The sequence below is a fragment of the Daucus carota genome, chromosome 9 (assembly GCF_001625215.2).
Source record: "Daucus carota subsp. sativus chromosome 9, DH1 v3.0, whole genome shotgun sequence".
Taxonomy (NCBI): Eukaryota; Viridiplantae; Streptophyta; class Magnoliopsida; order Apiales; family Apiaceae; genus Daucus; species Daucus carota.
In genome coordinates this window covers 37,979,133-37,993,086 of record NC_030389.2, presented here as the reverse complement: position 1 = coordinate 37,993,086, position 13,954 = coordinate 37,979,133, and the positions used below count along the sequence as shown (strand labels likewise).

The following is a 13,954-nucleotide window of genomic DNA, read 5'->3' as shown; positions in this document are numbered from 1 at the left end:
TAATCAGGTGGATTTGTATCTTTTCATCACAGGTGATTCTTAAGTGAGCACTTACACACAGTTACCTAGAAATTAACTAATACAAATTCCTCATTAACATTTTTCACAGTTTAGTACTATAAGTAAATTAAACTAAGAATTAGCGTTTTTGTCGTATATCTCTGTTAGATTGTCAGAATTTTTGCAGTAGCTTTTAAGTCGGTACATGGGAAATTGTTTTGACAGGTTAACTGTCGAGCACACTTAACTTCATCTGTGATTTATTTTTAGGAAAGATGATATGCAAATATATGATTTTTATAAATGACATTTTTTTATAAAAATTAATCTCACACACCTAATAAATTACTATTTTGAAACTATACTTGGAATATGTAATTGTTTTCTAAACAGGTTTCAAAGAAGTATTTATCAAGAGAACACGATATATATCATTGATCAATAAGACATATGATATATGATATATATCATTGATCAATAACATTAACTAGCTTATAATTAAATACTATTTTTCTCACATTTGATTTAATTAACTTGTTTTTCCTAGTAAATTAACCTTTCGATTGATCAGATAACTTAGTATTAATAATATATATTATTAAAAATGTCTATGTATAATTTTAACTCGGTCATTTTTGTTTTAATTAATTAGAGAGACTATCAAATTTCAAAATATGTCATGTGAAGGCGGTGGGAACATGTAAACATGTTAATTAATATTCATCTAAGATTACTAGGTGATTACTATTGATCAAAGGTACTCAGGGTGGATCTTTGTACTAGTGTTATATATGTTCTCTCTTTGTCTTCAGTTGAAACCGATACCTAGAATAAGATTTTAACCAGTTTGATAATTTGAACATGGCCTCAAGAAGAGATTTCCTTGTTGGCGGAAGAAATGAAGGGTTGTCTTTGGTTCAAGCTCAAAGTCGTGTTCCACCAGCTCAAAGGTCTCAGGTTCAAGCTAACTCTTCAGGTTCAGATATAGTTGCTGCTTCTCCACATGGTGTAGATGCTTGTCTTCATACTGCGTTTGAACGCTTTCAAGAGTTTGGCCTGTCTTCTAATTATTCGCCTTATTATAACTCCACTCCTTCTTCCCTTACTGAATCACAAATCAGTGCTTATTTGTATAAACTTCAACGAGGTGGTCATATTCAACCATTTGGTTGTCTAATTTGCGTTAACGAGTCTGATTTCAGTGTAATTGCTTTTAGTGTTAACGCACCAGAAATGCTAGGCTTTACTTCAGGAAATGAAATATCAGGGAACATGATGGGTGTTGATATGAGATCACTTTTTGCTCCCGAAGAATCTTTAAGGCTAGCGAACACTATTAGGTCCCACCAATCTCAAGTTTCAAACCCACTTTGTGTTTATTCCCGCGTTTCTAAAAGACCCTTTTATGCAATTTTGCACCGAATTGATGTGGGATATGTTATTGACTTCGAGCCTCTAGAAACAGAAACTCCTTCCCTATTTATTGCAGGGGTTCTGCAGTCACAGAAGCTTGCCATGTATGCAATGACGAGATTGCAATCACTCCCACATGGGAATATCCAGCTTCTGTGTGATAAAGTTGTTAGTTGTATGAGGGAATTTACTGGTTATGACAGAGTTATGGTTTATAAGTTTCACGATGATGAACACGGTGAGGTTGTGGCAGAGAGCAAGATACCAGATTTAGATTCTTATGTGGGTTTGCATTATCCAGCCACTGACATTCCTCAAGCAGCGAGATTTCTGTTTCAAAAAAATAAAAGTAGGATGATTGTAGATTGCCATGCTACATTTGTCCCTGTGATTCAGGATGAATCTCTTGACAAACCTTTATGTTTAGGTGGATCAACCCTTCGGGCTCCCCATGGCTGCCATGCTCAATACATGGCCAACATGGGTTCAATTGGCACATTGGTGATGGCTGTTATCGTCCATGCTAATGATAAAGTCACTGGAAGTCATCAAAAACACGAAGAGAAATTATGGGGTCTGGTCGCTTGCCATCACAAATCTGCTCGGTCCCTTCCATTCCCACGTCGCCAGGCCTGTGAATATATCGTGCAAGCTTTTGGATTCCAGCTGAATGGGGAATTGCAGTTATTATCACGACTTAGAGAAAAACATGTTCTCAGGACTCAAACACTATTCTGTGGAATGCTTGTTCGTGATTCTCTTGCTGCTATTGTAACTCAAAACCCAAGTATTATGGATCTTGTAAAATGTGATGGGGCTGCACTGTATATTGGTGGACGTTGCTATTCATTAGGTGTGACCCCCACAGAAGCCCACATAAAACATATAGTGGAATGGTTATTTTCTAGCCATAGGAAGTCAGCAGGTTTAACTACTGACAGTTTGGTTTGGGCAAAGTATCCAGAGGCAACTTCCCTTGGTGATGAAGTTTGTGGCATGGCTGTTGCTCGTATCACGTCAAAAGATTATGTTTTCTGGTTTAGATCCAATAGGATTAAGGAAATTAAATGGGGTGGTGAAAAATCTAATCCGGATCACAAGGACAATGACAAGAGGATGCATCCGCGTTCCTCCTTTGAAGTATTTCTGGAAGTAATTAAGACTAGAAGTTTACCTTGGGAGGATGCCGAGATAGATGCAATTCATTCTTTGCAACTCATTCTGAAAGAGCTGTTGAAAGATGTTGCTAATAACAATCCTAATGACAATATGCAGGCGCGTGTTGGAGATGAGGAGTTGAAAGGAAAGAAAAAGCTCGACCCTGTTGCTGCTGAAATGGGAAGGATTATTGAGACTGCAAATGCTCCAATATTTTCAGTAAACGCTGAGGGTTGTATCAATGGTTGGAATGCAAAAATTGCTGAGTTGACAGGCTTACCAGTTGATCGAGCAATAGGATTGTCCTTGTTTAACCAAATTGTACACGAAGAATCCAAAGAGACTGCTGTAAAACTTGTTTCTCAGTCACTCAAAGGTACTCTTCTTATATATCTTATGTATTTATATTCAAGGTGGTTGAAGTATTAGCCTTTTACATTTGTCTCCAATCATAAGTTTCTTGATTATCAATTAACATTCATGTTTACATAGATTCTTATTGTTCTGTTCTTGCAGATAAATTATTCTCACGTGAATCATTGTTTATATATATAAGAGAAAATGATATGGAGACTATTATTTTATTGCATAACATGTTTTACATAATAATATATTTTATAATGTTATGCTTGCAATACATATATGGTCTCTATGGTCTTTAATAAAAAAAAATTGGTCTCCATAGAACTCAACTCATATTTTGATGCAAGTTAACACGTCAGATTTAGATTTTGAGTTGGAGACTGGGATACCATTCTATATTACCGAATAATATATAAATCATTCATATAGATTTTAAAAGTATTTTGTTCAACAATTCTTTTAAGCATACCACATAAAATATCATGTTCTAATGTAAATAGCATAATGTTCTGCAATCTTGTCAAGAAGCAGAACAAACATCTTAATGAATGTTAAAATTGAAGTATATCAGTGATCAAGTGATAATAATGTTCAAATTTAGTTTACTTGTAAAGTGTAGTAAGATTAACTAGTTTAAGACATTGCTTGTAATTAAACTAAAATCTTTGCTATGGTCTCCTCTAACTTAATATTGGTCTCGGTGGCATCCTCATTACAAAATTTTGTATTTTTCGCCATTTACCTTTATGATCAACAACTGCCATAATGTATATTGAATATTCAATATTTTTATCTAAACAATGCAGGTGAAGAAGAGAAGAACGTGGAAATAAAAATGAGGAAATTTGGTTCCAGTGAGGATAAGATGCCTGTTCATGTTGTGGTTAATACTTGTTGTACCAAGGGTGACAGTGATAATATATTTGGGGTATGTTTTGTAGGCCAGGATGTTACTCCTCAGAAAGTTCTCTTAGGAGAATTTATCAAATTAGAAGGCGATTACCAGGCCATCATGCATAGTCCCAACCCTCTCATCCCTGCAATATTTGGATCAGATTTAAGTACATGTTGTTCTGAGTGGAATAAGGCTATGGAGAACATGACCGGGTGGAGCCGGGATATTGTTATAGGAAAGATGTTGGTAGGGGAGGTTTTTGGCAACTTTTGTAAGTTAAAAGACGAAGATGCTATGACAAACTTAATGATTATGATCCTTAATGCAATTGAAGGACAGAATACAGACACAATCCCCTTTGCTTTCTTTGACCGCAATGGAGAAATTGTACAAGCTCTGATTAGTGCACATACGAGGGTTAATATGAATGGTGAGATTATTGGGACATTTTGTTTCTTGCAGATTCCAAGTCCTGATATGAAACAAGCTTTGGAATTGGAAAAGCAACAAGATCTCGAATTGGAAAGGAAACAAGCTCTAGAATTAGAAAGTATGCAGAAATTGAGTTATATATGCGAAGAACTAAAAAATCCTTTGAGTGGTATATGCACTACTAATTCAGACTTGGAAGGCAGCGGACTAACTGAAGAGCAAAAGCGATATCTCCAAATAAGGACTGCTTGTGTGAAACAGATTACACAGATCATAACAGATGTTGATCAGGACATCCTTGATAAAGGGTGAGTTTCTATAAGGTTTCGTTGTTTATGATGAGTTGCTAACTATTAAAATTTAACCAATATATTATGTTTAGTTTGCACAATCAAGCATACATAGGACTGGAGTCATAATTTTCTAATCTTCTGAATTATACATAACATTATTAACTAGCAAGAAACTATTTTACAGATATTACTATATATTGTATTTGCTTGTTCTTTCTCTGTGCTAGGTTATTCAAGTTTGACAAGACAGACTTCCTGCTCGGAAATGTGATAAATGTTGTTATTAGCCAAGTAACGTTGTTGCTGAAGGGAAGAGATGTGCAGCTTATACATAACATTCCTGAAGAAATTAGAAGGCTGATTGTTTATGGTGATGAAGCAAGAGTTCAGCAGGTGTTAACAACATTTTTGTCAAGTATGGTAAACCATGTCCCGGAAGGGTGGGTTGATTTTCAACTTCAACCCATTATGCAGCAGATTTCTGGTGATACTACTAACCTTCCTTTTGAATTCAGGTATGCTTCGACATTTCCACATACTTTCAAATATTAAATTAGTGACAATAATGTCTAGTTACTTGTTTTAAATTATCTATACATTTGTAGTATTGGATAAAACCCGCCTGGTGTCGGATGTTTATTTTATATAGCAGTGATTATATCTACTAGCGGCATTAGATTTACAGAGCAAAGTTTTTCAGAGGGCAACTAATTCATTAACTTACATTTAAGGAGCTGCTGTTCTTGATCATATTAACTTAGCATTGAAATTCACTGAACAAAGTAATGGCTAAAAGAAGTTAATGTAATTTTCCATTTCTCATATGAAACCATTAGATCATTCAAGTTACTATTGATCAACGTTTACTATATGAAGGATTGGGTGCTGCGGGGAAGGCCTCCCTCAGGAACTGATCCAGGAGATGTTTCATATGAGTGGATGGGTGACTCCGGAAGGTTTGGGATTAAGTACTTGCAGGAAAATATTAAGTCAGATGAATGGTCGTGTTGAGTACACGAAAGAGTCCAACGTATGCTATTTCACAATTACCCTTGATCTACCCATGAGTAAGAACTGGGAGCATCAATGTTGACTAGGTTGGTGTATACAGCATTTCCTCTTTAAAATTTTACTGAATCTTCACTGTTAATTATTTCTCATCTGAAGCAACTGAGACATTTGCTAATTGAGGTTTTGTTTTCGTGTATTTTAGCAGTTACCATTTCCACAGACTAAGTTGCCATCCCAGCTAGCCGGCTTATTTCTGACTCAAAGATGACGTGAACAAGAACAAGTACCTAAGATGCTGTCGCTAAAAGATCACAGCTCTGTTTCTTAGACCCCGACTTATTAAGTATATTTTATGTATGTTGTTCAATAAGGCTACTCAAATTTTCCGTTGTGTGAATGTTTAACTCTGAGCGCATGTAAGCATATAACATCAGTATGTTAACTATCTAATATGAAGAACTTTGTGTGTATGAATGTTCCACATCTAAGTCTGTTCAAGTACAACGCATCTGTGATCGTGTTAAAAACTTTATACATGATGAGATTCTCAATTTTGTTCCTGCTAATTGTTATCTATCCAGCTGTACTGGTGATACTGGGAGATTTATGCATGTGAGAAAATATTGTTTTAGAACTGCATTGAGCTGAAATGATCATTTAATCGTTTGTCAAGGCCAACATTTTAACAATTGTTAAGAGGATTCGAAGCAGAACGCACCAACAGTGAACGGATAACACCCTGGAAGAAATGATGCATACAAATAGTCTCTGAATGAAATATCACGTACCAGAGGACATCTACATGCCAGCAGATATAATCTCTGCTTTGCCAGAAATATGTACCTGTCCGATGACCCATATCGTCACAACAAATTAATTAGTTTGCAGAGAGTTGTTCAAGTCGATTTATGAGAGGGTTCTGACATATTTTGTGCTTGACACTATTACCTCTACAGCTCCACTTCTAGGCAAGCCAACTGCTCAAGGTCTTACTGTGGATTACACGATCCGCGATCAATACAATTTTACACATGTAACTGGTATGTAGTTGACTTCAGAAATCTAGGGTTTTGCTTGTTTTTTCACAATTTACCTCTTTGGTGATAGGACCAAGATCAAATGATAGTACTAATCAGCTAATTATTAGACCTCATTCTCACAGAAATTCAGGATTTCAGTAATTTAAGGTACAACACTAAAATTATGAAACCTTGATATATACTTTTATTCCAGTACATGAAGTTTCTGATACAAGATAATATACAATTATCATATGGTTAGACCTGTGTATCAAATCAGATAATTCTCCCGGGACTCGGTGCTTTCTGAATGGTGTTTTGCTGATGCAGGGTAAGAGGGACTGTTAGCAGCACAGTAGCATGCGAGATAATGCAGATTCAAATCCAAGCAGGCAACCACTCCTTTCCATCAATGTAATCGATTGTCAAGAAGGCGCCAACTTCTTTTTCAGTAAGCTGTTTAGACCAGTTAGCTCTCTTTTCTGTTGTTGCTCCTGGTCCATGACACTTGTACTCCGCTTGGAACAAGTCCCTGCATTTATTTCACAATATTTTCCCCGTCAGAGAAAGAGGAAATCAATCTGCCTAAGCAAGGATCAAACGCATGAACTTTGCAAACGCGTGTGAACAATTCAGCCTTTAAATGAAACAAGTCTAAACTCAAGCTAACTCAAGATATGAAATAAAAGTACTTACTGAGTTCCACCATCGTCGTATCTCCAGAGGCTCCAGCCCTCGGGAACAATGGTATTTGACAAATAAGAATTTGCAAACACAACTCTAGAGAATGCTCCTTTAGCTCTCCCCAAGTACACATGCCCCATTCCATAAACCCTTCCATACTGAAACACAAAGCCACTGTTTTCCTTCAGTGATTCCCTGCTTTGCGCTGTTATTGACCCATGGATCTCTACCTTTTTGTCTTCAATCACAAATATCTCACACATCTGCATCACAGAACACATGTTATTCGCGTAAATGAGCCAAAATTAGGATCCAGAATGTTGGAATTACAAAGGATTGTAATGTACTTACATGGTAAAGGGACCGAGCACGCCCAAAAATGAAGTCAATTGAGCCTTGAATGTAACAAGTATCATAGTAATGCCTGCCTTTGTAGTCGAAAAGTGTGTTATGGGTGCTGAAAAATGCACAGTGGTAGAAAGCAATCATGTCTGCTCCCGCGAGCACTGCCACTGATTGATTTTGGGATGAAAATGGGATCCCGGTAGGGGCTTCATTCTTCAAAACCACATCAATTCATAATCTTTATCACAAATAGGCCTCGTCGTTAAAGTATTAAAACACAATTTTACAATAAAAGTGGATTTATTAATTAAGAGAAAATGAATACCAGACCTTAATACTGAGACCAAACACGACGACATTTGGAGCTTGAATTTTGAGAGTGGCGGATTCAGTGTTATTAGTAGAGCTCTGCGACCAAGCAATGGCCGTTCTTCCTTTTCCATTCCCTCTTATATATATGAATGGTTTCTTAGGTGGTATTGTCACCTTTTCCCTGAACACATTATTCACGTATCAGGAGACAGCCTGATAAAGTCGTATATTCAGTGTTTCAATGAACTCATTTCCGATCCTCACTTTGAAGAAAAAACAATGACAATAATAACCGTGATAATAATACTCCCTGTAATCCTGATTACGCGAAAATTGTTTATTAATACCTGTAAACGCCTTTCCTGACATGAACCGTCACCCAATCTTTATTTCCTTCAGGAATGGAATCAATTGCAGCTTGAATCGAAGTGAATTCCCCTTTCCCGTCCTGGCAAACCTTAATTGTTCGGTTGGAGTGAATTTTTTCTGTCAAGAGATGAGCATCAACAACATTTGGTTTCTGCTTTGACGAGCCACAATGGACAACATCTAATGACGAGATAAATGTTAATGCAACAAGCACGTATAGTGTGAGACAAGGTATCGGTCCAGATTGATGAGAAGATGAAGGCATTTTGTTATGGGGGTGAGATGAAATTGTTAATAGTATTGTATGAGGAAATGGAATGGCAAGGCCAATCAAAGAATGTGAGGTTGAAAAGTTAGTTTTATATTTTTGTTTTTTTACATGTTGCAAAATTAGGGCGGGAAATTCAGTTAGGACATGCAGACCTAGAGAAATTAGGACTTCCAACAATAATTGTGTGGCTGTTAACATGTTTTCATCTTCATTAAGACACCTAATTATACTTGTAATTTCCACTTTGAGACAAATTGAGGTTTTGTTTTAATTGAATTTCTGGTTTTTTTAATACCCAGCAAATGTGGCACAAGCCAAAACAACCAACAGAAAACTAATGCTACTGGAGTCTAGACACGACCAAAATATGATTCAAAGTTTGGTCCGGTTCGCGGCAAAAATTATTTAAATGAACCCAAAAATGATACAAAAACGACTTACAAATCCGAATATGATCCTAAATGACTTGTTTTACCTATCTATATGAAGTAAAACTTTATATGTTCGTTTTTGTTGAATCTCAGTACATTTTAAACCGTCTCAGAATTAACTTATTTACGGATACAATCTTAAATTTGTAATTATCCCACTCGAGAGATAATGTTGAAATATAAATATAGGTCATAGGATCCATAAAGGGGCATCCTCTAACACCGTTTTAGAGGGAATGGTTCTCTATAGATAATTACTACGTAACAAATTATCTATTATATCATTCAAAAACTCAAAACTCTCGACATAAAAGTGATGAGGGATATCACTGGTTTATATGAGAGAAATTATGCACTGGCGTGAGAAGACGTAGACACTCAACTGCTCTACATTAAAACAAACAAAAAAAAGATAGAAATGGTATTTAAATTTTTTCTATTAATGAACAAACAAATAAAAAAAGAACCTTTTTTGTGCTGTAGAGAGGCAGGGAATCATACAAAACAAGCAAGAATGATGAAGAGTTCAGTGAAGATAAGTTAGATATGCAGATATTATATGTGATAACAAGTAACATGTGTCAAAAACAAGAAAGAGTGGAAAAATTAAGTTGAATCTTGCAGAGCCATAATGTTGGAGATATGGTCTACGACCTAACTAAACTGATCCAGTATGTGTGAATCTACAGCCCATCTCTCCTTAATGAGTCTGCAACTCCATCTTGCTAACCTCTTTTCTCCAGCACACATCTATTTACTTGATGAAGCCAGGTTGCTGGTCATGCATTCTGTCATCTTGACAATTTTGAACTTTCCTCCCTTTCAATCTCGAGCTTGGGCTAGTGATGGAATCAGGATATTAAAAATAATAGGTATGAATATTTGCTGAAGAGATATTTTGGAAGTCGTGTCAATCTTAAAAAATCACTACTCTCTATATCTCACTCATTTCAGTTCTTTACATTATCTCACACGTATTTTAACATTTTTATATAATACAGTTCTGTAAGTTATTTTGAAAAAAAATTGTTTCTGAATTAAATTTTTATTCAAAAGTAATTTATGAAATTATATTTTATAAGAATCTTAAAATACGTGTCGAACCCTTCATCTCAAGCGTATACAGTTCGGTGAGACGGAGGGAGTAATTTTTAGGTTGCACTGCCAATATCACTGCCCTAGCAACAATCTGATCTGAATAAGCTATAGTGACAAACAGAAAGGGCTGCTAGAATCTACTACATTTTCAATAGCTGTAGCAGCAGATTTCTTAGCAGTAGCAGCCTACAACATTTTCAATAGTCAATAGCTATTTATGTACACATGCAGTCTGAAAAGTTTTTTCCAAGCCAATGCATGATAAATTATTAAGTAGATTTGTTTGTGCATTGAATTGCCGGGATTCTGCAATTCTTTTGGCTTATTTATTTATTTAATATATTTTGAATTCTAGTCATCAAGTTGGGTGGCAGTTGAAAATACTCCATTGTTTATGTACTTCATTTATACAAACTCAAATCAGAAGCTGTTCCTGCCCTGCCTCTTGTAGTCCTGTTACTGTACTATTCTTCTGTGATCTGTCCACTGCATTATTATTACAGCACTGTAGCTCTTTGATTACTGTTAAATTTAACTTAGCTCACTAATTTTTACATATCCGCAAAAGATTCATTTGGGGCCTTCTCCTGACGCCTTAAGATTTTAGACGGACGGGTTCTCAACATGGTATCAGAGTTCATGTTTGGCGGCGCGGCCTTTACTTACAGTTCACTCACTGAACCATCGATCTCTTGTTAACAACATGTTTATCTTTTCTTTAGACAAAATAATCACTTTTAAGGCTCGACTCAATCGCTTTCCAACAGGACCAAAAACAGGGCATTGCCACTGGAAAACAGGGCAGAAACGCGTAACTTCATCAGAGATTTGCTATCAGTGGTCTGTGTCCAAACACCTCATACAAAGAAGAGATATTAAGCACAAAACAGTTGATCTTTAATACTGTCAGCTGAACTGTTTGCCCAGTTGCTCTTCTTATATTCACAAACCAAACACATAACATATTATTATAAAAACATTTAATTCCATCACTTGCTACCTTCTCAGCACCAGACAGCATCTGATTTTGTATGGATACAGAGTTCATTGACCCTCCAAAATCTAAGATACTTAATTTCCACTGTCCCTTTTGTAAAATGTTCTCAGTACAGCGCCGAGACTTAAAATAATTTCTGATTCAAACTAAAACATGTATATTTATGTAATAAGTCGGAAAATTATTCAAACTTATAAAACAAATAGAATTTGCTAAGTGATACTTTTTCGAGTGATTAACATTTTAACTAAATTTGAATTATAAGTCATCATTTTAGCGAAGAATTTCATATGATTTTACCTAAAATCTTAAGTTTTTTCTCCTAACACAACGTATTTTAAAAGTTAGAGTTATGTAGCTGAGTTCTTGAAAGAAACAGACGTGGAGAATTCAAATGGTGCTTCATTCCAGGCTTGCATTAAGTTTATGTTGATGGAAGGCTTTATTTTGATCACGGCATTTTCTATTGTGACTATCTTTTACCAGTATTTAACTTTTTTGTTAGGAATGCATAAATAAGTAAATTGGCTATCAAGCAATCTTTCTCCACTGAATGGCCAGATATATAGGCACGTATTCAATGCCTCTTATCTTTTAACCAAACAACTGTTTTTTCAAGAATTTACAACATATATTCAGCAAGCTTCATGTCTCATTCTGTAGCATTAAATACTCCACTACATTTCTGCACTTATTTATAAGACCAGATGCATCTTCACTCAAATCCCATGACTCTTAGTGGCTCATGATTTGATCCTACAACTTTTTGTTTTCAGTCCAGTTCATAGCTCACAAATAAGGGTGCAACTTTTGTGTAGAGACTTCTAGTGCACCCTGGCCCGTGCTCGAATTCTACAGCCTGGTAGATAATTCGACTGCATTTTGGCGGTTTTAGAATTAATTTTCCTGTTGTGCATTGCTGTAATGGCCATTCGAGCTATGTCTGGCGTTGTGCTTCAGATTTTTGTGGTCTTTGTTTGTCTGGTCGTTTATTCGTCAGCTGCAAAATTTTCTGCTAATTTTATTTTTGGAGATTCTTTGGTTGAGGCCGGTAACAATGACTACATTGTGTCTCTCTCCAAGGCTAATTACCCTCCGAATGGTATTGACTTTGGGAGTCCAACAGGAAGATATACTAATGGCAGAACTATTGTTGATATTATTGGTATGTTTTCGGGTTTTATATATATATATATTTAAGCATAGGTGAGTTCACAGATGCTGACATTTTTGTGATGTTTTTTTACACCAGGACAGCAAGTGGGGTTTAGCGAATTTGCTCCACCATATTTGGCTCCAACTACTAGAGGCCCTGTGATTCTGCAGGGTGTCAATTACGCCTCCGGTGGGGGAGGGATTTTGAATGAAACTGGAAAGATTTTTGTGAGTTTTGTTCAAATTTAACCCTTTATAACATAAAAAATGCAAATATTTATCTTCCTATTACTTATTTACTTTAGCCGTCGCTGAGGCACTACGTTAGTGCTATCTGCACGGATGCTAGGCACTTCATCAAAAACAAATCTGACTGTGAAACTTTATTGAAAGTAAAATGCAGCGTTGTGGTTCGGATAGTTAGAGATATTTATGTATGCCTTGTAATGTGCAGGGTGGTAGAATCAACTTGGACGCGCAGATTGACTACTTTGCCAATACCAGGCAAGATATAATAGCACAAATAGGTTTCCCCGCGGCAATGCAGCTATTGGAAACAGCCCTCTTCTCAGTTACAATGGGTTCTAATGATTTTATAAACAACTATTTGGTGCCTGTGCTTTCAAGTGTTAAACAAAGATTAGTATCTCCTGAGATGTTTGTCGCGAGTTTAATCCCTAGATACAGGGCTCAACTTACGGTAAAACTCTCTTACACAAAACTTCATAGCCATTTAAATGTTTATTTACTAAACTGTTGTGTTATTCAAAACTTGTTGCAGAGGATTTACAATTTGGGTGCCAGAAACTTTATTTTGCCAAATGTCGGGCCAATCGGATGCATACCATATCAAAGAGATGTAAATCCATTATCCGGGGATCAGTGTGTTGCTTTGCCGAATCAGCTTGCTCAATCTTTCAACATCCAGTTAAAGAGTCTGCTTATTGAGCTCGAGGCCAACCTCAAGGGGTCAAGATTTATTTATGCAGACGTCTACCACATTGTCGAAGATATCATTCAAAATTATGCCTCATATGGTCAGTTCAAATTGTTCTACAATCTTTATTCACATTTCTTCAACTTAACTCACTTAAACCTTTAAAATATCAGAACTGACTAACAAGTTCTGACACATCTGATTTTAAAAATTCTGACAAGCCAGTTTATACTGAATTTTTTCGACAGGCTTTCAAAACGCAGACTCTGCTTGCTGCTCATCCGCAGGGCGCCATGGAGGAGTCATCCCATGTGGTCCTGGTCCGACACATGTGTGTCCAGACAGATCAAAATACGTTTTCTGGGATGCATACCATCCAAGCGATGCTACTAATGCTCTCATCGCGCAGCGTTTGATCGAAGGTGGAACTGACGATGTTTCACCTATAAATCTCAGACAACTTGTTGAATCTTGAGCTATTAAGTATCAAGTCCTACTGAGATAATTCATTAGCAAATATGGTTATACTATGATGTTATTATATATACTTATAAATTACATTTAGCCTGATTTTTATAGATGATTAGCAACAAGTCCAATGTGACTGATCATTGCCAAGGATGAACTAAAATATATTATCTACAAGAAGAAGATATGATTTATATTGAATGTAATATGGGGAGCTCATCAAATTATGTATGGCTGAGACTAGATTATTAATGACACTGTTGTTCTAGCAGACTACAGTGCCAGAGATAAACTATATATCGA

General features: G+C 36.1%; 3 protein-coding genes across 3 annotated transcripts; 2 read left to right on the top strand and 1 right to left on the bottom strand.

Annotated features, from left to right (window-relative positions):
- The first annotated feature begins 851 nt into the window (after positions 1 to 851).
- On the top strand, positions 852 to 5,647 carry LOC108202169 (phytochrome B). The gene is made up of 4 exons (XM_017370555.2): positions 852 to 2,947; positions 3,741 to 4,569; positions 4,782 to 5,069; positions 5,431 to 5,647. The coding sequence occupies exons 1-4, from the start codon at positions 862 to 864 to the stop codon at positions 5,645 to 5,647; spliced, it is 3,420 nt and encodes a 1,139-aa protein (XP_017226044.1). The 5' UTR covers positions 852 to 861.
- A 1,048-nt stretch (positions 5,648 to 6,695) lies between these two features.
- On the bottom strand, positions 6,696 to 8,810 carry LOC108201823 (probable pectinesterase 67). The gene is made up of 5 exons (XM_017370131.2): positions 8,273 to 8,810; positions 7,944 to 8,106; positions 7,620 to 7,826; positions 7,281 to 7,531; positions 6,696 to 7,116 (listed from the first exon to the last, which is right to left on the bottom strand). Exons 1-5 carry the CDS (start codon positions 8,761 to 8,763, stop codon positions 6,963 to 6,965), a joined length of 1,266 nt encoding a protein of 421 aa, XP_017225620.2. The 5' UTR covers positions 8,764 to 8,810; the 3' UTR covers positions 6,696 to 6,962.
- A 3,009-nt stretch (positions 8,811 to 11,819) lies between these two features.
- On the top strand, positions 11,820 to 13,846 carry LOC108201822 (GDSL esterase/lipase At4g16230). The gene is made up of 5 exons (XM_017370130.2): positions 11,820 to 12,256; positions 12,344 to 12,474; positions 12,701 to 12,946; positions 13,028 to 13,283; positions 13,432 to 13,846. Exons 1-5 carry the CDS (start codon positions 12,016 to 12,018, stop codon positions 13,656 to 13,658), a joined length of 1,101 nt encoding a protein of 366 aa, XP_017225619.1. The 5' UTR covers positions 11,820 to 12,015; the 3' UTR covers positions 13,659 to 13,846.
- Positions 13,847 to 13,954: the final 108 nt, after the last annotated feature.

Coding starts and splice junctions, on each gene's coding strand:
- LOC108202169 (XM_017370555.2), top strand. CDS start 862: ATGGCCTCAAGAAGAGATTTCCTTGTTGGCGGAAGAAATGAAGGGTTG. Junction 2,948..3,740: donor TGTTTCTCAGTCACTCAAAG/GTACTCTTCTTA, acceptor TAAACAATGCAG/GTGAAGAAGAGAAGAACGTG. Junction 5,070..5,430: donor AACCTTCCTTTTGAATTCAG/GTATGCTTCGAC, acceptor TACTATATGAAG/GATTGGGTGCTGCGGGGAAG.
- LOC108201823 (XM_017370131.2), bottom strand. CDS start 8,763: ATGTTAACAGCCACACAATTATTGTTGGAAGTCCTAATTTCTCTAGGT. Junction 7,827..7,943: donor TGTTTGGTCTCAGTATTAAG/GTCTGGTATTCA, acceptor GTGGTTTTGAAG/AATGAAGCCCCTACCGGGAT. Junction 7,532..7,619: donor GTGCTCGGTCCCTTTACCAT/GTAAGTACATTA, acceptor TCTGTGATGCAG/ATGTGTGAGATATTTGTGAT.
- LOC108201822 (XM_017370130.2), top strand. CDS start 12,016: ATGGCCATTCGAGCTATGTCTGGCGTTGTGCTTCAGATTTTTGTGGTC. Junction 12,257..12,343: donor AACTATTGTTGATATTATTG/GTATGTTTTCGG, acceptor TTTTTACACCAG/GACAGCAAGTGGGGTTTAGC. Junction 12,475..12,700: donor ATGAAACTGGAAAGATTTTT/GTGAGTTTTGTT, acceptor TGTAATGTGCAG/GGTGGTAGAATCAACTTGGA.